Source organism: Emydura macquarii, unplaced genomic scaffold, assembly GCF_026122565.2.
Source record: "Emydura macquarii macquarii isolate MOO-44397 ecotype Brisbane River unplaced genomic scaffold, CSIRO-AGI_Emac_v2 contig_3401, whole genome shotgun sequence".
Classification (NCBI taxonomy): Eukaryota; Metazoa; Chordata; order Testudines; family Chelidae; genus Emydura; species Emydura macquarii.
The window spans coordinates 492,280-515,064 of record NW_027133538.1 but is presented as its reverse complement, the minus strand read 5'-3'; the positions used below and the strand labels follow the sequence as shown (position 1 = coordinate 515,064).

General features: G+C 51.3%; 1 protein-coding gene across 1 annotated transcript; it reads left to right on the top strand.

Annotated features, from left to right (window-relative positions):
• The first annotated feature begins 8,965 nt into the window (after nucleotides 1–8,965).
• LOC137144204 (C-signal-like) lies at nucleotides 8,966–19,623 on the top strand. The gene is made up of 7 exons (XM_067534401.1): nucleotides 8,966–9,106; nucleotides 11,574–11,579; nucleotides 15,076–15,127; nucleotides 17,130–17,317; nucleotides 18,071–18,229; nucleotides 18,978–19,097; nucleotides 19,540–19,623. The coding sequence occupies exons 1-7, from the start codon at nucleotides 8,966–8,968 to the stop codon at nucleotides 19,621–19,623; spliced, it is 750 nt and encodes a 249-aa protein (XP_067390502.1).
• The last annotated feature ends 3,162 nt before the right edge of the window (nucleotides 19,624–22,785 follow it).

Below are 22,785 nucleotides of genomic sequence, written 5' to 3'. Positions count from 1 at the left end.
GCAGGACGCTGCCTCCTACCAGCGGGCCCTCAGCTTCCGTGACTCCCTTCTGGCCTTCGGGGTCGGTCACGGATTGCTGCGGGGCCTGATGGGGACTGCCAGCATTCCTGCCAGTGATCATCCTTCCCAGCCCTCCTCATGGCCCAACAGTCTTCGCCACTTTAAATGCCAGGGGCTGTGGGATGGGTCTCCACAGGAGCCAAGTGCTCTCCTTCCTGCGGGAGGGAGGGTACTCGGTTCTTTGGCGGCTGGAGTGGTGGGATGGGGTGTTCTTTAGTCATATCTCCGCCCATGCGGGTGGAGTGGCCACCCTGTTCTCCCCCGACCTACGGCCCGAGGTGCTGGGGGTTGCCGAGGTCATGCCGGGTCGCCTGCTGCACCTCCGGGTCCGTATGGAGGGGCTGGCGTTGAATCTGGTCAACGCCTATGCCCTGACATCGGGCTCGGAGAGGGTGCGTTTCTTCCAGCAGGCATCCGCCTTCCTCGGCACCTTGGATCCTCACGAGTGCCTGGTCCTGGGCGGGGATTTCAACATCACCCTCGAGGAATGGGACCGCACGGGGACCGAGCAGTGCCCGGCCGCCGCGGATGTCCTCCGGGAGATTATAGACCATCACTCCCTGGTGGATGTCTGGCATGACCACCACCCGGACGACATTTCACCTTCACTTTTGTCCGGGTGGGGGAATACTGGTCGCGCCACTCCCGGTTGGACCGCATTTATATTTCTCGTCACCATCTTTCATGGGCCCACTCCTCCAGCGTACGGCCGGCTCCCTTCTCGGATCACCATCTGGTGACCATGAAGGCTTCTCTCACCGCGGAGCGGCCGGGGCTGGCCTACTGGCATTTCAACAACAGCCTACTGTAGGATGTGGGCTTCACGGCGTCCTTCCGGGAGTTCTGGCTGGCCTGGGGGGGGGGAAGGCGTGCCTTTCCCTTGGCGCGGCGATGGTGGGACGTGGGGAAGGTGCGCGCCTGGCTCTTCTGCCGTGACTACACTCGGGGGGCCAGCCAGCGGAGGGATGTGGGGATAGAGCAGCTGGAGCGGGAGGTCTTAGAGCTGGAGAGGCGTCTGGCCTCCAGCCCCTGTGATCCGTCCCTCTGCGGAGCGTGCCAGGAGAAGCGGGAGGAGCTCAGGGCCCTCGAAGACCTTCGGGCTCGGGGCGCCTTTGTTCAATCCCGCATCTGTCTCCTTCGGGAGATGGACCACGGCTTCCGCTTCTTCTATGCCCTGGAGAAACGGAGGGGGGCCCTGGAAGCAAGTCATCTGCCTTTTGGCGGCCGACGGCACCCCCCTCACGGATCCGGTGGACATGCGTGGAAGGGCCAGGGCCTTCTACGCTGACCTTTTCTCCCCGGATCTGACCGACGTCGCCGCCCACAGGGTCCTCTGGACTGAACTCCCCACGGTCGGCGCGGGCAACCAGGACCGGCTGGAGCTACCTCTCACTCTGGCCGAGTTCTCGGCGGCCCGCCGCCTCATGCCCACTAATAAATCTCTGGGCATGGATGGGCTGACCGTGGAGTTCTACCGCGCGTTCTGGGACGTCCTCGGCCCAGATCTCGCCATCGTCTGGGCTGAGTCCGAGGGTGGCGGAGCGCTCCCCCTTTCGTGCAGGCGGGCCGTGCTCGCCTTGCTGCCTAAGAAGAGGGACCTCCGTGACCTTCGGAATTGGCGTCCCGTCTCACTCCTCAGCACGGACTACAAAATCATAGCCAAGGCCATCTCGCTGCAGTTGGGGTCCGTGCTGCAGGACGTGGTCCATCCCGACCAGACCTACACCGTCCCTGGCTGGACCATCTTTGATAACTTGTATCTGGTCCGGGATCTCTTGGAGCTCGGGTTTAGGGGGAGGATCTCCTCACGGAGCCCTTGCTACACAACCCCCACCTTCGTGTGCAGGCGGCAAAGACCCTCTCGTTGCACCGGAGGTTGGTCCTGGCGGGAATTACCAAGATCAAAGATCTCCTGGACTACGACCGGGGGGACTGGGTGAATCCCCAGGTGCTGGCTCGGCTCATGGGGCTCTCCACCCTTCGAACACCCCGGCGCGTACTCCAGGAGGTGAAGGCAGCCTTGCCCCCTGCTACTCAGGTTTACCTCAGTCCCAGACCTCTGTTGCTCTCCATCAGGCCCCAGCCCCACGAGTCCCCCTGGCCTCCCTACCCCTACGCCCCAAGCCAGCTGTATTAGCTGCAGCCAGTCCTCTTTCGAACCGCGCCGAGAGACCAATCTTTATATGCTCGTGCTCCACACCCTTCATTTCCTCGCCTTCATGTCCCACCCTGACACCAAGTGGCAGGACCTGTTACAACCTGCGGAGGGCGAGGACTGCTGGTGGGCCAGTTTGTACTCCACCCTGACCCACCGGGGACATCAGTTGGTGGCTCCTTCATGGAGCCATGAGCAGGGGTGTGTACTTGGCGCGGTTCACCCCTCGCCTTAACACCTGCCCCTACTGCAGCATGAGGAAGACCCTGGCGCACATCTATCTTGAATGTGCCAGGCTGCAGCCCCTGTTCCGGCTCCTCCAGAACCTCTTACTGAGGTTCTGGCTGCACTTTTCCCCGCACCTGTTTGTCTATGCACACCCTATCCATGGCCTCACAAAGTCGTGGGACCTCCTGGTCAACCTCCTCCTAGCCCTGGCCAAACTGGCCATCTACAAGACCAGGGAGAAGAGGCTGGCTGCAGGGGCACTCTGCAATTGTGGGGCCTACTTCCATTCCCATGTGTGTTCATACATCCGAGCAGAGTTCCTCTGGGCATCGTCTGCTGGCTCCCCCAGCACCTTCCAGGAGCAGTGGGCACTGTCTGGGGTTCTCTGCTCGGTGTCCCATTCTGGTTTCATTTGTTTGACCCTGTGACCCTCACGCCCCTTCCTGTTTTTTTCATTAGTTGTCCCCCAACATTAGTTGTACCCTGTGTCCAGTGACTACTCCCCTTAGGCTGGGGGCCATTAGTAGTGGGCGGACTTGCACCCACCCTCTTCCTGACTTACAAAAAAGACTACTCTCCACTTGCTATAGCACACATTTCCCACCCCTCTCTTCCCCCACCCCCCGCTCAACACCACAGGGTTGGGCTACTTGGGAGGTGAGGCAGTGCTGGCGCGACAGGGTGTCAGCATTGCCATGTTGGCTTTCTGCCCTATGCTGTAACAGAAAGTGGAAAGGCTTTAGGGAGAGGAACCATTGAGTTACTCTTGCATTTTTCTTCTCGTTGTTGTGTAGAGTGGAGTGTGGAGCGGAAGTGGAGCATGGTCTGTCACCAAGGTGAGTACCCTAGTAGGTACTATTGGAGAGTTTCCATAGCCCATTTAACTGCCAGGCACGCTTTCTTGACCACCGCATACTTCTGCTCTCTGAGGAGGAGTTTCCTACTGAGATACAGGATTGGGTGCTCTTTTTTGCCTATCATCTGAGAGAGGACTGCCCCTAGCCCTGTCTCTGAGGCATCCGTTTGGAGGATGAATTCCCTCTCAAAAACTGGGGCTATAAGCACCGGGTGACTATAAAGGGCTTTCGACAAGTCTATGAATGCTTTTTTGGCTGTTTCGCTCCCTTCACCATATCCGGGCCCCAAGCTTTTATCAGGTCAGTCAGGGGCCCTGCTCTCATGGCAAAGTGGGGGATAAATCTCTTATAGTACCCCACTATCTCTAAGAATGCCCTGACCTGCTTCCTGTGGACCAGTCGGGACCAGGTCTGGCTGGCCTCTACCTTGTCCCACTGCAGTTTTACCAGGCCTCTTCCTACCATATATCCCAGGTATTTGGCCTTGGCCAGCACTATTGCGCACTTGACGGGGTTTGCAGTGAAGCCAGCTTTTTGGAGGGGGTCTAGTTCTCTTCCCTTGCCCCATGCCTGACCCCCGCCCCCATGTCTCTGCTATTTCTCTCTGCCCCAATCTGCCCCACTCCCTCAGTGTGCCTGGGTGCTCTTCAGAGCCCATGAGCCCCTAGAATCCCCATTTCTTTTCATTTTGCCCTTGTTCACTGCACCACTCTTCCCAGTGCAGCCGGATGAGCTAGCACCCCCCACATTCCCATCCCGGTCCCTGTCCCCCACCCCTTGCGGTGCCCTCCTCCCCAGCCTGCAGCCTAGCGTGGAGGAGAGGTTAGCCACCTTGCCCCTCCCCTTCCCAACCCCCTCCCCCAGTGTTTTCCCCTGAAACTCCTCCCTGCTTGCAGCCTAGCAGGGAGGAATGGTCAGCCTTGACCTGCCCCCTTCCCCTCCCCGCCAGGTGCCTACTCCCACCCATCCCCCTCCAATGGTTAAAAGCAGCCCCTTTGATGGCCCCTGTCCCTTCCCCCCACCCTGCTCCCCCACCTACCCCTGCAGCTACCGCACAGGGGGGACCTCCATCGCTGTTGCCCGAGCTTCCTCAACCAGCAGGAAGGGTCAGAGCACAAAAAAGGGCAAGGTCCCCTCCCGGAGCTCTGGGACATAGCCTGTGGAAGAGAGGGCGCCCAGGTTGGACCTGGGTTTGGGAAAGGGCTTGCCCCAGGGCGAGGTTTCCCATCCCCTTGCCACTCTGTCCCCACCCCCTTGACCTCCTTCATGAAGCCATGAGCACGGGCATGTACCTGGCGCGGTTCACCCTGACACCTGCCCCTTTTGCAGTATGAGGGAGACCCTGGCGCAGGTTTATCTGGAGTACGCCAGGTTACAGCCCCTGTTCCAGCTCCTCCAGAACCTCCTGTTGAGGTTCTGGCTGCACTTTTCCCCTCACCTGTTTCTCTATGCACACCCCATCTGAGGCCCCACAAAGTCATGGGATCTCCTCATCAACCTCCTCCTAGCCCTGGTCAAAGTGGCCATCTGCAACACCAGGGAGAGGAGGTTAACTGAGGGGGTGCTCTGCGACTGTGGGGCCTATTTCCATTCCTCCATCCATTCACACATCCAGGCAGAGTTCCTCTGGGCAGTGTCCGTTGGCTCCCTAGACACCTTCCACCTCTGTCTGGGGTTCTCTGCTTGGTGTCCCCTTCCGGTTCCCTCTGTTTGAGCTTTTGACTCTCACGCCCCTTCCTGTTTTTTCATTTGTTATCCCAAATATTTCATTTGTTATCATTTGTTATAATCAGTTGAGTCCCGGGTCCAATGGCTCCTCCCCTTAGGCTGCGGGAGGGGAATTTAGTGGTGGGGTGCCCACTGTCTCTGGACTCAAATAGTAGCACTCTCCTAATGCCCTCTGCCCTTCCTATATCACACAATCAATTTTTTTGTTAAATGGATGAATTTATATGAGTTTGCACTGTTCAATGAGTGTCATTGACCATTGTAAAAGAGAGTTCCCAGGGCTGCATGTGGGATTGGGGGTAGTGCCTGGGGTCACTCTGTTGTACAATCCAAAGAGTGGCTGGCCAGAGGCATTCAATCACTCAGTTTCTTGCTAGTGGCTGTGTGTGGAGAACACAGAAATAGGGGTTCTCACAGCAGAGCAGGGTAAGGCAGGCATCAAGGAAACCGGGCATCAAGGAAACCGGGTGACACACCAATACACCAGTCCAGATTTCACTAGGGGAATGTCACAGCTAAATGTCAGATTTGGTGAGCCATCCTCCCCTCTTGCACAGCAAATCAGCAAACAATCAAGAGCAGTTCTCCACATTCTCCACCCCCTTCTCATGAATCTGTCCTTTCACTTTATCTATCCCAGTGAGTAAAACTGCAGCTTGCAGCTATTTTTGCTCTCTCTGCCTAAGCAAGGCCATGTGGTGACCTTGTCTATGTGGTGACCTTGCTTCCAGTCTTTGTGGAGGAGGGGTTTAAGAGCACAGAGGGCTGTAAGTTATGTCAAATCCAGTTTTTCTTACAAGAGGGTGGGGGTCCCACTTTCCCTGGGCATAAGATGGAGGGCCAGGAGGATCTACACTCACATGGACCCAGCGGGGATGGCTCGCTCATGGAGCCTGCGTGGGGAAGAGGAACAAGAAGAGGCCAGCCAGGAGAGGGAGGGGCTTCCCCACAGGCCTACAGGGGGGGACTCAGCTCTTTTGGGAAATGAGGGAACCTTGATCTGCTCTCAAAGGGAAGGAGTTAATGTAGAGGTGCAGCCATGGACTGGAGCATGTGAAGTGGCTGCCTCCCTGGGCCTGTTTGTGTGTGTTTGGGCAGCACGGTGCTGTGCACATGAGCCATGGAGTGAAGGGCTGTCTCTGGGTATGTCTTACCTGATGGTGGCAAATTGGCTGCCGTCAGATTGATCTATCCGAATCAATTGAGTGGTCAATGAAGACCCACTCAATCAATCCGGAAGATACTCTGCGTAACTCCCGTTGACTGCTGCCGCCGAATTTTAGGGTAAGTGTAGACCAGGCCTCTGATTCTGTCCCATCTCTCCTTCATGCACTAGGAGCGTGTATCCTGGTGTCTGGGTTTGTCTGCATCAGAGGCACATGGTTGCATGCACTGACCCTGCTCCGGCCCCAGGAAATGCAGGTGGCTGCAAATCACACTGCATGGGAGTCTGCTTCAGCAGCATCTGCTGTGCCACAGGGGCTAATGAAATGCAGAACTCTAATTGGCTGGCTGTCCCATTTACATGCCTCCTAAGGCTGAACAGCCAATCAGAGCTGCTACAGGAAAAGCTTCCTCCCCGATCTCCTCAGCAACCTGAATCTATTCCCACAGCAGGGGAGGAGGTAGTTAAGAGCACAGAAGTTGAGGGTCTCTCCATCCCCTCCTGCCCCTTCTGTGAGCAATGGGGACAAAATGATGCCTCTGCTCCTGGTTACAGTGCCCACCTGGGGTGGGGCTTAGGGAGAGGAAGGACTTCTGGAGATGCCCCCCAATGAGGGAGGACCCTGTAGCAGTCCTTCCGAGGCCTGAGAGAGGAGGGTAGAGAACCCAGGAGGAGCTCACAGTTACTGCTTTCCTTCTGATCACCTTCAGCTTTCTCCCTTTGGCAGCTCCCTGCTGTTCCTTCTGTCTCTCCTCTGCTCTCATTGCAGTTCCCATGTGCCCCTTACCAACTTTTCCCTTTCTCAGACCCAGGTGCCCTCATTGAACCCCAGCGAAGTGGCAGCTGATGAGGTGGAGGTGCACGGCCCCTACTCCCACTGACAGGGCCAGTCACTGTGTGAGAGGACCCACCCTTCAGCCACCCAAGAAAACTGCCTTAGCTTACAAGAGGGGCACGGCATACTGGGGTGCAATCCAGCCCAGTGAGGGGTTGTCACCCTTGCCCTTCAGCTGGAAGTGTCTCGCAATGCTTTGCTGTTGTAGCTCCAACCCAGCTGTTTCTTTTGTCTTCTTGAGTGAAAGCGAGAGAGAGAGAGATGGGCAGAGATAACGAGAGTACATTGGGGTGTTTTTGCCCCTCACTTTTGTAGTTCAGTCACCCTTAGAAATGCATGTTTCTGAGGGTTACCCCTAGATAAAGTTCCTTCACACTGTAAGGATGGTGACATGGGGTCTCCTGGGGAAAGAGGTTTCATGCTGCTGTTTGCTAAAACGCAGCTTTGCCTTATCTCCCTCTTGCTGTCTCAAGGACCTTTTTTACCACTTTTCTGTAAATTGAGGGAAGCACACATTCCTTTGTTTCAGACAGACCTGCTTGACCAGTCCTGCCTAACTGGAGCTACATGGATTTCAATATGTGCTTCCAACATCACTGAGGGGAAACTAATCACTTTCCACACAATCTTGCTACACACGTTTCACCATGATATTACTGACCAGTGAGTTATTAGTTTTCAAACGATACCTCACTAGGCATATTTTGTGCAAAGATCATTCCAATAGTGTGTTGGGTGTGAATACGGGGAGCATTCAGTCACAAGGGAGCTGGACAACCTTTCCCAGTGCTTCCCCAGAGCCTTTGCCAACACATCTGCTGGGTGCTGCAGGGGCCATGAGGAGGCAGCCAGGAAGCTGTGGTAGTCAGCTGGGTTCAGTCAGGGTCACGGGGCGACCTTCAGCCTGGGCAGGGTTTCATGCTCCTGTTAATCTGACACAGTTTGGCAGGCTGACACTCAAAGTGGCCAATCTCATTCTCCTCTCTCCAAGCGACACGTAGCAACCTGGCAGCTTAGTCCCAGTGGGTGGCCTGCTAAGTGCAGGCCAAACCGGAAGACACTGATTTTTAGCATCCTGCCCCTCTTCAAGCTTGGTGGGTCCTGGCTGCTCCTCCAGAAGGCCCCACTCCCTCCCTTCAGCCCGACAGAAGGAGTTCAGAGAGGAGGCTGCTGATCGCCCATTCCCCTGGCTGCAGCAGGGAAACTGCACATGTTCTCTAGCCTTGTGCGCTCCGCCTGGGTCCTTGCGCAGGGGCTCCCTTCTGCAGCCAGGGAGACGGGAGATCAGTGCTCCCCTCCCTCTGGCTCCAACAGGGACCCAGCACCTAGGGGCCTGCACAGAGCACTTTGCTATGCCTCCTGCTACAGCCAGGGGGAAGGGAGCGCTGATCTACCATCCCTTTGGGTGCAGCAAAGAGCCTGCACTGGATTTGTAGCCCCATGGCAACATGCTCTGCCTGTGTCCTTAGGCAGTGGGCCACTTTAAAACACCCCACGGCCACTTTTGGCCCCCGGGCCATGGGTTGGGAACCACTGAAATAGCACATAGGAGACTGGGATCCTGACCAGCTGATATTTGCTCCTCCCTCCCCATGTCAGCCTTTGCTCAGTGCTTTGTTTCTAATTCACTGCCTGGCTGGAGCAGACTGAGGTTCTAGCTGTGGCGATTCCCCATGCAGGGCATGTTACACTTAGAACTTCACTAACTAGTAACCAAACAGCCAAACTGTTCTCCCGGAGACGATGGGGAACAAATACACAGATAGTCTGGCTCATCCCACCCCCTCCTGTCTCAGCACTGGATGGCAGCAGAGAGTTCTTTCCCTAGAGCTACCCTCACGTAACCCCAGGCGGGGCGGGGAGACTGGGGACTATAACTAGCACAGCTCTCACTGAGCGGAAGCTCTGCGAGCTGGGGCATAGGCAAGTGAGGGACCATGGCTGGCTTTAATGTCCGCAGCGTTCTGGTGACTGGGACCAATCGGGGAATCGGCCTCGAGTTCATCAAGCAGTTTCTGGAGAAATCAAACCCACCCAAGTGGGTCTTTGCAACCTGCCGGGACCCGGCGGGAGCACAGGTGAGATTGGGATGAGGGGAGACAGAAGGAGCTGTAAGTGCTGGGGGCATCTGAGCAAGGAGCTGGTGTACTTACAGTCACCCCATGAGCAGCATGGCTGAGCGGGAGAGGATCTCAGACACTGCCCCAGCCTTTGGCTATGTAGCTGTGCCCACGACAACTTTCCTCTAATAACTCAAGTAGCTGAGCTGTGAAGTCGTGGCCGGGTGCGCTTTATTTGCAGAGCTAGCACCTCAAATAGTTACCAAGGGTTCGGGGTGGGTCGGTGCAGCTTATACAGTCCATGATTACAGTCATGGTTGGCATGTGACTCCTCCCTTTGGGGAGCCTGGGCTGGGGGGCACCAGCACACGAACCCTGCCCCCTGCTCCGCCTTTCCTCCCAAGGCCCCGCCCATGCTTCCCCCCAGGTCTGACTCCCGTTCTGCTTCTGTTCTTCTTGTTGCTTCGCTTCCTCGGCAATCAGTGACATTTTAGTCTGAAAGCCTTTGTGTTTGGAAACTCAGCTCCTTTGCTCGGTAGTCGCTGTAGGGGCTTCACCTCCTTCACACCCCAGCAAACAATGGCTTAGCTCAGCAGCTCCTTCCCTAGTGCAGTGATTCCAAATAAATGCTGCTGCCTTGTTTGGAAAACTCTGGGAATCTTAGGGCCAATGGAATCTCTGAGAGAAACACTATTCAGGCAGCCAGCACCGTAGAGTGTTCATCTGAGAGCCTGAGTTTCTTTTCTCTATGCTGAAGTGCAGAAACTATAGGCGGGAGAGGGGTTCTTTCCCACCCATACCTCCGAAAAACAGCCCTGCCTGTCTCAACACTGAAGGGAAAAGCACCTGCCAATTATCCTCACTGTTATGTTCATTGCAAACACACCTGGCTCCAGTGTGGACGGTCACGTGTGCTTCATGCCAGACGTAGGAGCGGAGCAGGGCAGGGGCACCAAATCTGCATCTTCAGCCCCTCGCCCTCTCAAGAGAGCTGAGAGCAGCAGTGAACAGTTGGGTTTAGCAGGCAAGGGGCCAGAGAGCTGTCTCTAAGGTTACTCGTTATGTTCAGAGAGAGAAGATGCATTTGGGAAAGAAGGCCAGCTAGGAGAAAGAAAGGCAAATGCTGTGTTGATTTCACTCCCTCCTCTTTTCGAGAAGACAACAGTACAGTGGGCCCCTTCCTGCAAGGTCCCCCCTCACCGCCACCACTCATGCTCCTAAGCAGCGCCCACATCCCCCAGTTGGTGCACAAGAGCTGCTGCTGCTGGCAGTCACACGGCTCCAGACACATGGTGTGATGTTCCCCTCCACAATCTGGACTGGTGTATAGCTGGGTCACCCCTGATCCTCACTCCTGGAACCCGTCTTGCACTTGCGATATTGTGTGAACCCCCACTACTGGGTCAGCCCACGCACAGCCTCCCGCAAGCAGTGAGTGAGTGCTAATGGGGCGTGAATTACCTCTCTGCTTTCAGTGTTTGCCTGCATTTGCTTCAAGCCATGTGAGACACATATCTGGGAACATTCCATAGCAGAGCTTCATAACCATCCATATGACATTGCAACAAACATACTACGTAACAATGATTTTCAGTACGTCCTGAGCATTCCAAAAATGCCTCCCATGACCTACTTTGCATTAAGCAACACACAGTTACACTGGAAGGGTGAACATGAATGATATACAATCAGACCACAAGGATCTACATGGGGTGCAGTGTGTCACACATAGGCTCCACCACGAACAGTAGGAATGGGAGGAGGAGGAAGCCAGAAACCAGCACCAGTGGCTGCTTCTTGCAGTTGTCCATACTCGGGATCCCCTGCAGGAGCTGCCACAGCCCCTCTCCAGCCCGACTCGCTGTCTAGAGGCTCTGTTAAAGCTGCTGCCGGCTTCTATCTCCCCTGCAGTCCCCCAGATCCATGCTGGACACTCTCCCTGCCCAGCAGAGCTCACGAGCGGTGAGTGGCGGAGTCTTGTGGGAGGGGGCCGCCGCTAGTGGGAGTGGGGACTGTAGCGGAGAATGGATGGGGTGGTAGCTTCCAGGCAGCAGTTGTTTGGGGAGGCTTCGCCCGCCCCCGCCCTCCCCAGCCTATTATAGCCACCATCCAGGAATTCCACATTTTAGAAAGAAACCAAACTAATATAGATTTAATAAGGAAAACTAAAAAAGTCCTGCAAGTCTATGGAGAAAAACAGACACATTTAAAACACATGGGCATATGAAAGAGTGTTGCTTGTCATATCTGCAAGAAACTCATTTCATCAAAGTCTGTAAATAGATGGGAAAAAAACCTCACAAATGTACATTTAGTTCAAAATTCAGAAGCCCCAGAGAAGATACTGAATAAGAAATACAGAGCTAACGTTACAGATGAAGTAAATTTGTCCCTGGGTATTTTACACGGAGTCACTCTGTGAACTACAAGGAGTATTGCACAGTTACACTGTGTACTAATAGGACATCAATTTTGTATGCAATAGATACAGGTACACAAACTAATGTAATTTCAGAAAAACCTATAAAATGGCTAAAAGTAAAATGTGTAGTAGGAGAATTATACATGTTAATTTACAAGCTTATAGCATTGAAAATATTCCTGTTCTGTTTATTTGTGAATTACAGGACATAGTTAATGATGATTTCTACAAACCTTCGTTTTCTAAAAGGGACAAGGAATTTCCGTTTTAGGTTTAGAAACATGTTTAGCACTAAATCCAATTAGAACAATTCAGACCATTCAGGATTTTGAAACGCTGGAAATAGAACATCAATGTACAGAGTTATCCAATGGCATTGGTGAATTGTTTCATTAACTCTGTATTTTACCTTGTACCAAAGAAACCGGATCTATCAGCAGCTAGAAAAATACCTTCAACTTTAAGAAGCAAAATACAAAGGAAATTTGAAAGGTTACTTAATTTACATGTAATAGAAAGAGTGGAAGAGACAACTGAGTGGATGAATTCATTAGTAATGGCATAAGAGAAAGATAAATACTGTTTTTGTTTAAATCCAAAAGACTTAAGTACGTATGTTAAAAGGGAACAATATAAAATATCTGCCGGGAAGAAATATTTGGACAAATGTCAGGAGCAAAACAGCTATCTTCTTTACATGCTGTGAATGGATTTTGGCAAATACCATTGGAGCAAGAAAGTCAATTGCTATGTACATTTTACACAACTTTCAGATGTCACTGTTTAAAAGACTTTCCTTTAGCTTATGTTCAGCTCCAGAGGTATTTCATAGAGCAATACAAAAGATTTTTGAAACGCTAAGTGGCATACTACTGAACACAGATGCTATAATAATATGGGGAAGAACTATAGAGCATGATATAAGATTCACTAAAGTACTACCTAGAGCAAAAGGAGAGGATTGAAATTTAACTTAAACATACATTTAGAATGCAAGAATTCGTGTTTCTAGGAGAAAAACTGACCAGTCACGGATTAAGGTTTGATCCACACTGAATACAAGCCAGTGATGATATTGTTTCCCCAAAAGATAAGGAGTCATTACACAAACATAGGGGTATGGTTAATTTTGTAGGAAAGTACAGACCTAACCCAGCAGAAAAAACAACAAATGTATGGGCTTTATTTTGTAAAACTAAACAGTGGAAACAGGATTGTCATCATCAAGAAGAATTTAAGCAGTTTAAGCAACTAATAAAAACAGATCCAGTATTTAAAACTATTTGATAGTAACAGATTTAGAAAATTGTCTTCAGATGCACCCAAACAAATCCTAGGAGCAGTTCTGTTACAAAAGTATGGAGATTTCTGGAAGCCAGTTGCTTATGCCTCTAGAGCAATGTCAAAAATGGAAAGGCCGTATGCTCAAATAGAAAGAGAGGCTTTAACATTGGTTTTTGCTTGTAAAAATTGTCACGTCTTTCTATATGGTAGATCTGTGCTGGCAGAAACAGATCATAAACCATTATTTAATATTTCAAAATATTTCAAAAAGGAACATGACAGACATACTGCCTCGGTGACAAAGATTATTTTTTCCATTGTATTTCTAGATTTAAGATTAGACTATCAGCCAGGCAAATCGTTGTCAGTTGCTAATACTCTTTCTAGAGCTTATGATGTAACCAACGTAATTGAAGAAGGAGCTGCTGTGGTGCATATAGATGGACTTAAAAATTGTTTCGTATATCAGAAAGAGTATGGGAAGATATCGTACAAGCAACTAGACAGGATGAGAATTTGCAAAGATTTATTACAGCTATTGAACAAAAGATATAATAAAAAATACCTGAGCCATATTACCAATGTATTCAATAGTTATCAATAACTAAAGGAATTCTGTTTAAAGGTAATAGAGTAGTAATTCCTTTCGGGTTAACGGCAGAGATGTTGAAACGCATTCATTCACAAGGGGCATTTGGGCACAGAAATATGTAAACGTAGAGCAAGAGAGGTTCTGCATTGCTCACAGATGAACCAAACATCAAATGATTATATAAAAAAATATGGCAGTCTCATATCGAAATGCTCAATCTAAACAACTTCTGACATTTATTCAAGAAAACATAAGACCTTGGGCTAAAGTAGGCTTAGATCAATTTAAATAGGAAGGACTTGCATATAATATTGCAGTAGGGCTAAAGTAGGCTTAGATCAGGCTTAGTAGGCTTAGATCAGGCTTAGATCAATTTAAATAGGAAGGACTTGCATATAATATTGCATATATTATTGTTCTTGATTATCAGTTATGACTGATAATGGACCTCAGTTTCACAGTCAAGAGTTTATAAATTTTGCCGTAGCATATGAGTTCAAACATATTACATCAAATCCAGGTTACCCGCAATATAATCGGTTAGTTGAAAACCCATTTAAGATACTCAGTAGATTACTAACAAAAGCTGAAAAAACAAATACTGATTTTTATTTGGCATTATTAAATTATAGAACATCGCCGTTACAACCTGATTTATCACCTGGACAGATGTTATTTAACAGAAAACTGAGAAACAAGTTACCGGAATTTTTTCTAGAAGGATAGGAGGAAAGGAATAAGTATAAATATCGGTTGAGTTCGTATCACAGTTATTATGATAGAGGATGTCATAAATGACCTTTTTTGAAACAATATAACAGAGTACATGTTTATAATGGCAGTAACTGGGCTCAGAAGCTCACTGTAATGAAAGAGTTATAAGAGTTATAACCTCAATGTTATGATGTCTTGACTAATAATTGTCAAATGTAGAGATAAAATCTGTTGCAATTCTCACCTGCAAGACTAGACTCATCCAAAAGAAGAAATGATATTGTACAGCCCCAAGAGCAGGAAGAAAATGAAAATGACATCATTCCTCTAATTAATAAAAAAAATGACATCTCATTCCTTCAATAATACAGCAAATATAGACGTTAGAGTCATTGCATCAAAGGTGGCTTGTTACAAGACTTACGGAAAGCTGTTAAGGTACCTCACACACACGCACACATTTTTGCTAATACTAAAAGCAAGGAGATGTGGTGTTACTGTGGCTTTATGAGAATGAATAGAATCTCCAGGGTGTGGGACCTGACAGCCGGAGGAGGCTGGTGGTGTTAGGCCAGACTGATTGATACATCGGAGATAGGATGTTCTGTTAGCTGTGTATCTAATAAAGAGTGCTAAGTTACTAGCGATGAATTATTAATAAAACTGATTACCTGAAAATAAAACAATACCCCCACCAACATCCCCCTGCACTCCTCAGCCTCCCTCCTGGCCCCCTACATGACTCCTGCCCTGCATTTCCCTGCAACTGTGGTGGAATTGTGGCCATCCTTCTGGCTTCAGCCCATGGGCAATAATGGGAGCTGGCGGCCATTTGGAATAAGAGGAAATGCCTGAGTTGGCCGCTTCTATCGTGTTTTCATGAGAAATGAGAACTGGGAGCTGGACTCTACCGGGCCTCACCGTCCCCAGGGCCTGGGGGCTCTGTCACTAGCCATTCACTTTATTCTTTTTCAGGAATTAAAGAACTTGGCATCCAGGCATCCAAACCTGGTGATCGTTGTACTAGGTGAGTCCCCTGCCCTAGCCAGCACTGAGTAGAGCGGTACCATCACTGCCATGACTTGCATGTCATGCCTCTGTTAATGCAACCCAAATTGAATTTGCTTTTTTTGCAACAGCATTTTAATGTTGACTCATGTTGCGGTTGTGAAACACCCCAACTCCCAGATCCTTCTCAGCTGTGCTGCTGCCAAGCCAGTTATCCCCCATCCTGCATTTGGCTTTTCTTCCCCAAGTGTAGCACCTTACATTTGTCTTTGTTGAATTTCATTTTTGGTCTAAAGCCCAGTTCTCCAATTTACCAGGATCCCTCTGAATCTTAGCTCTATCCTCCAAAGTGTTTGTTACCCCCCAGAATGAGTCATCTGCAGATTTGATCAGTATGCTCTCTATTCCTATAGACGGGTCATTCATAACCATGTTAAACAACACCGGACCCAGAACGGATCCCTGTGGACCCCACTTGAGACCTCTCTCCAATCTGATATCATTCCATTCATAGTTACTCTTTGCGGTTGTTTAACCTATTATGTGTCCATTTACCGGTAGTTCTACTCAGCCCCCATTTCTCCAGTTTACTTAACTGTCACATGGGACTGTGTCAAAAGCCTTGCTGAAGTGCAGGTATATGATGTCCATCCCATTTCCACATCCATCAAACCGGTTACCCTGTCAAAGAAGGAAATCCAGCTGGTTTGGCAGGATTTGTTCTTAGTAAATCCAGGCTGGCTGCTAGTGATCACACCTTCGTCATCCAGGTATTCGCAAATTGACTGTTTTATACCTTGCTCTAATAGCTTCCCAGCTACCCAAGTCAGGAACTGCCATCCAGTTCCTATCACTGTCTTCACTCTGCCCGCTCCTAGTTTCCCACCTGACCCCTATAGGCTCTCTCTGTCCACAGGCTATAAAATAGAGCTGGAAAATGAGGATCCAAGAAACACAAAATATCCCCCCTCTGTATCAATTTTCCAGGTAGTTTTCAGTAAAGGTTTCTGTGAGTGCAGTCAGCCCACTCACAGCCAGGGCTGGGCTGTCATCTCTGTACGGCACCTAACCTGGGTCTCCTCCCCAGCCCCCACTCCGGGAAACTCACAGTTCCCTGTAGGAGATGAGCTCACTCCCGGGCTCCTTTGTGAGTCAAATGACCTCCAGTGCCTGGTGCTGCTCCTCAGATCCAGCTACAGGCACTGAGAGAGGGCAGCCTCCAGAGCCCCTCCCAGGGCTGCAATGTCTGCCTGCCCTGAACGAGGGATGGAGGGAAGGTGAGTCACTGCCTCGGGCTGGGCTCCCCTGGCCTCTCTAACAATCTGCAGCATCCTCTCCTCTGAGACAAACTGGCTCAGGGCTCTATGGCCAGCTTCCCTGGCTCAGTTCCACTTCCCCAGGTGCAGCATGCACTGCAGGTGCACCTAATTGGCTCTGCCTGAGGGCAGAGCTGCTCCTTAGGCTGCTGGCAGAGGGATGGGGGCAAGGCCCATCACAGGGAGCTGCAAAGATCTTTGGGTGCAAGAACAGCTGTACAGCATCTGCCACTTTGCTAACTGCTGGCAAAGCCTCGCCCAGCTAGAGCTGTGCAGAACTCAGAGTGGTCCCCAGACTGATAATCCTTCAAGAGTATTTAAAAACTCAGTGCTCTCACCGCCAAAGCATCGGAAATAATTCTAAATCATTCTAAATAATTCTAAATCATTCCACTTTTGTCATCTGGATCAATTACATAAATGTATGAAAATTATCCACTAATTACTAATCCATTTAGGGGTTTTTAATGATCTCTTACTTAAAATGACCAAATGACTAATAATAAGTAATTTTTATTTCAATAACCTGCTGCTGCCCCTGCACAACTCCACTTCTCAGCCCAGGAACAGCTTTTCCCCTAGCTGCCAGCCCCTCCCCTACCTCTCACTGCTGTGATAAGAAGGCCCTGGACCTCTGGGGCAGTGTTATGTTATGGGGAGACAGGAGGGAGGAGGAATCCTAACACACCTGCTCTGTCTCTGTAGAAGTCACTGACCCAGCCAGCATCAAGGCAGCAGCCGCCATTGTTGAGGAGCATCTGAAAGGCTCGGGGCTAAATCTGTTGATAAACAACGCTGGGATAGGGAGGCTGAGTACACTAGAGTCTGAGACACCGGAGGGCATGTCCCTGGTGTATGCCACAAACGTGACGGGGCCCCTGCTGGTGAGCCAGGTAAGGGCCCCGACAAAGGGCACGTTGCCAGCTGCACTAGGGTTCCAGACACCTTCCCGTCGCTTTGGTTCTGGTTTCTGGATCAATCAGCCAGTCCTGGTTAGGGCCACTGTTTGGGGGCAGGGCCCATCCCACCTGAGAGATGGACCCATGGGTCCAGATCCATAAAGGGACCTAGGCGTTGTGATGCTCGGCGTTACAGCCCCTAACTCCTAGGCACCGAGAGACCCATGGGAAGAATGATGCAAGGCATAAACCCAGGTACATTAACATAAGAACGGCCGTGCTGGGTTCCTCGGAGCCTGTCTCAAGTAGGGGCGTAGGGAACTTTTACAGCAGAAAATAAGGTGCCTACAGGATGAGGTGGCAGCTGAGCGGCAGTTTGATGGGCTGAAGTGCGGCCTAAAACTGGGATTTAGGTACCTGAAGCTGCAGTTTGGATGCCTAAACCCCTTTGTGCATTTGCCCCTAGCCCTGCCCCTGGTGGGGCTCCAAACCAGTAGAATCTAGTTCCCATGATAGATTCCATTCTCATAAAGTGAAGGGTGGTGATAGTTTCCAGTGTAACTGAGCACTTCCTGGCTCCTATGAGGACTAGAGGAAACTCCAAGCAACATGGTTTCTGCCCTACAGCTCCAGCTGATCAATCTGAGATGGAGACAGGCCCAAATCCCCTTAGAAGGCCAGTCACCTTGGGACAGGTTCCATTCTCCACTGCTGACCGCAGAGGTGCTCCTTTCCCCCTCCCCACAGGCATTCCTGCCCTTGCTGAAGAAGGCTGCCCAGGAAAGTGCCCAGAAAGGGATGAGCTGCACTAAGGCAGCCATTGTCAACATGTCCAGTGAGGCTGGCTCCATTCAGAATGTCTGCAGCTGGCATGTGGAACAAATTCTCTCCTATCGCTGCAGCAAGGTACAGGGCGCGCCCAGCAGGGCCTGAATTCAGATTGTGTCGTCTATTTGCAGAAATACGTGTAACTCAGGGCTTTCCCCATGCTCCCACCCCACTGCCCAGCCGTTCTAGCTCCCACCAGTGTGTCAGCTGGGGCCGACTGGTCACTTGGGCTCCTGGAATTCAGGAGTTCCCACTTGGTCAGGACCCTTCCATTGTGCATGTGACCCATCAGGGAAAGGGGGCTACCCAGCACTAGAGCAGCCAGTCTCAGCAGACAGGGAAGGCCATGATTGAGCTGTTAATTCCAGTCCTTCCTTTGGCTGAATATAGCCAGTTCTGACACCATCTCTACCTTTCAATCGAGGGGGACAGATCCTCAGCTGAACCTGGTGAAACGCCTGGGGGAGAAATGAAAAATAATCGATGACATGTTGACACTTTCCCTGTTCCTCCCTCTCCCCCCAATTCCTGCATCACTTAGAGCAGCCTCAGCATGGCTCTAATTGTACTCAGCTGTCACAGTCCCCCAGAGGCCGCTCACTAGCTGAGGCTCATTGGAGTGCGGCTTTGCCACCTTCTCTGTGGTTCTGTCTGAGAGCACCTCGCAGTCTCCACTGAGAGCATCAGAGACTGCAGCTCACACCAGGGTCCTCACCCCTTGTCTCTCTCTCCACTTCCATCACCTTGGGACGTGGGGTCTTTTCCCGTAGGGCTCATTCCCCTCCCCCACGCGCTGCTGTCTCTGCTGATGGTGTCTCACCCACAGGCTGCTCTGAACATGCTCACCAAGTGCCAGTCCTTGGGGTACGCAGGCGACGGGATCCTGAGCATCGCTGTCTGTCCTGGCTGGGTGCAGACTGACCTGGGGAATACATCCTCCCACAAGGCAGGTGCCTCGCTGGGAGAGGGCAGTCGTAGCCCCATGTCATGGGCAGATGTCCATTGCTGGGGTAATGGTTATGCTGTAGCCTGTCGCCCTCTCCACCTTCACCCTGTACGGAGGAAAACTGTCCCAATGTGTCGTCACCGGATCCCACCTCCCCACTGACCCCTGCTGCCACTTCCTTGGTTCCCCCAGCTCCTGGCATCGCAAAGCTCACATCAGCAAACTGCTACCTTGGGGAGCCGGAGGAGGTGGGAGCTGGTCATCCTGGGCACCTGTTTGCAGGTATCTGTCTGGGAATCCTGCCCTGCTCCCCACCCAGCATCAGGGGACACAGCAACCTGGGATGGCCCTATGGCAGATACTGGCCTTGCCCCTGGGCACCTCATGGCCTGGGCCACCCTCAGGTCAGGTCCTCCCCCTCATTCTTCTTTGCCCCATGCAGGCCCCACTGACGGTGGATGTGAGTGTCCGAGGGATCCTGAACGTGCTCCCCCTCTCTCCAAGAAGGACAACGGGACCTTTGTGAGCTGGGAAGGGAAAGTTCTTCCCTGGTGAGAAGCTCGCCCGGCCATGCAACAGGAGCCCTGGCCAGGCCATTCCAGTGACCGCGCCGTTAGCCGTGCCCGTGTCCTCAATAAACCTACTGTTCTAATGCAGCAGCCCTGCCTGAGCCCTCCCTGGCCTGGCCTGGCTGCCACAGGGTGGGCCGCATGTGGAGCTGCCGTGTCTGGGGCAGCTCCGTGTGTGACGGTTCTCACTGGGGAGAGCATCACTGAATCCTCCCCCCACAGCCAGAGCCCAGAGCTGGCCTGCGAGAGAGGAGCTGGGGTGGGCTGAGCTGGATGGAGAAGGGTGAGTAGGTGACTGGCTGGGAGGGCAATTTGAAGTTGTCCTGAGTGGCTGCTAGGGGTGAGAAGAACCCCAGGTTGCTCAGGTCCCCATGGCACATCATGGGGGAGGGTTTCTCTCAGGCCAACTGCATTTGGGTTTTAAGAGTGGCTAGAGGGGGGCCAGAAGTTGTTAAGGGGTTCCTAGTCCAAATTCATGAACCTCTGACTAAGGGCATTCACCCTTGATTCACCTCAGGAATAGACACCACCACACAGTCACTGCGGTGAAGTGATCCCACTTCTGCTGCATTCCACTCACATGGGCCTGGCTGGCATACACGGAGGCAGCAGTCTGTCTTAGCCGACTGCCTCTCTGCTGAAGTGGGCGGGTGGAAGCTGAGGTGCAGGCGGCCGACAATTTGGCAGTGGGGACGGGCAAGCCTGGTGAGCTGGGGCAAGGTGTTGCGCCACTGAGGCCAACCAGGGCATCGGTGCTGTGGGGCCCAGGGCTGGGTGGGCCAAGTCGTCGCTGCCAGGGCCAAGGCTGGGCAGGCTGTGGGGGCTAGGGCTTGGGCATGTGTTAGGGGGCACTCCAGAGACTGGAGCAGACTGGGAAGACCTGGGTCGGGTTGTGGCTGGTACTGGCTGAGACAGTGGCATTCTGCTAGTGGGGGGAGGATGGGCTGGTGCCTGGGCAGGATGGCAGTAGGGCATGGGCTGACCAGACTAGGGCCAAAGTGGGTTGGGGCAGTGCTGGGGCAGTGGCTCTGGGTGTGCTCAGACTTCTTGGTACTGACTGGGCCCAGGCCCACCCAGCCAGCCTGGCGCTCGGGCTGCCTGGGACTGGGCCCGCGCTCTGATGGGAGAGGGAGTGGAAGGGTTGGGGCTTCAGGCAGGAGGGGCGTGGCCGGAGGCCCAAACAGGCAGCTCATGAACTGCCCATGGATGGTCTCAAGTTGCAGTGGGGGACGTCTAGTTTGGATATTAGGAAAAGCTTTTCCACTCAGAGGATGGTGAAGCACTGGAATGGGTTACTGAGGGAGGTGGGTGACTCTCCATTCTCAGAGGTTTTTAAGATGCGGCTTGACATAGCCCTGGCTGGGATGATTTAGTTGAAGTTGGCCTGGCTTTGAGCAGGGGATTGGACTAGATGACCTCCAGAGGTCCCTTCCAACCCCAATATTCTATGATTCTATGAATCAGCAACCATCCTTCTGGGGGCCTCCTTCCATGCAGGTGCTGGGGCGTTTTGGTATCAGATACTTGCCCAAAGAAAAACTTCCTCGGCACACTTTCTAACTAAGCTCTTTAAACTGCAAATAAAGTACATAACTCCTAATAGCCCCTAATAGGCTAACAATTTTCCTAGCAACAGCCAATAACAATTCATTATTCTCTTTCTCAGCAAACGCAGCTTCAGGAAAAAAACCCAGAAACCTTATAAACACAAAAACAACGAGAGTTCTGTGGCACTTTAACAAATTTAAAATTTGCAGACATAAGCTTTTGAGAGACTTCAGCTCTCTTCTTCAGATGCAGTAATACAGAAAATAGGTAACACAGAGGCATCTTATAGATATCCAAGTGCATTGAGAACAATGGGGGAGGTGGAGTCCGGTACTTAAGACCTAATGATGACCATTGAGTAGGAGGTGAGAATGGGTGAGCAAAGTAATTTACCTTCTGTAGTGAGATAGCCACTCCAAGTCTCTGTTTAAACCCAGTTTGAATGTGTCAAGTTTGCAGATCATTTCTAACTCAGCAGTTTCTCTTTGAAGTCTGTTTTTGGATAATGGTCATCATTAGGTCTTAAGTACCGGATTCCACCTCCCCCATTGTTCTCAATGCACCTGGATATCTATAAGATGCCTCTGTGTTACCTATTTTCTGTATTACTGCCTCTGAAGAAGAGAGCTGAAGTCTCTCGAAAGCTTATGTCTGAAATATTAAATTTGTTAGTCTTTAAAGTGCCACAGAACTCTCATTGTTTTTGCTGTATACAGACTAACACGGCTACCCCTCTGGAAATATTTTACAAACACAGGTAACCAAAATCAAGGTCAGCTCTCCATATTTCCTCCGCCCTCTTTTGAATCTGTTCTTTCACTTTATCCCAGTCAGTAAAACTGAATCTTGCTGCTGTTTTTGTTCTGTCTGCACGAGCAAGGCCAAATTATTCCTACATGGTGGTGACATTCCCCTCTGCAATCTGGATTGATGTATTGCTATGTCACCCCAATCCCTCACTGCTGGAGCCCGTCTTACCCTGCCCCACGGTATGGACCCCCACCCGTGGGTCAGCCCATGCACAGCCTACAGCAGGCAAGCTGCTCTCAACAAAGTGAGTGAGCGAGCACTTCTGGCCAGCCACTCTTGGGATCATGCACTGGTATGACTTCAGCCAACAACCTCAATCCCAGATGCAACCCTAGGAACTGCTGTCTTAATGCTCAATGCTGCCCACTGCATACTGCAAGCTCATTTGCTCGTCAATTTATCAAAGAAATTGATATGCACCAGTTTTGTCACATCAAGTGCAAACATTAATAACACCTTAAACCACATGCCCTGCTTCAGAGAAAACAAACAAACAAAAATATTAAGTACAGAAAGATTTTAAGTGATTATGGGTCAGAGGAAATCAGGTCAGATTTGATCAAAAGTAAATAAAAGGCAAATCACATCCTAAACTAAGCTTAACACTTTCAGCAACCTTACAGTCTTAGATGATTCTCACCACAGGCTGGCTGGTCTGCCTCCAGACAGGCTCTCCCCTTGGTCAGCATTTCAATTGCTTGGTGGTATTTGTAGATGGATGTGGAAGAGAGCGAGGACAGCAAAAATTCCCTCCTTTTTAA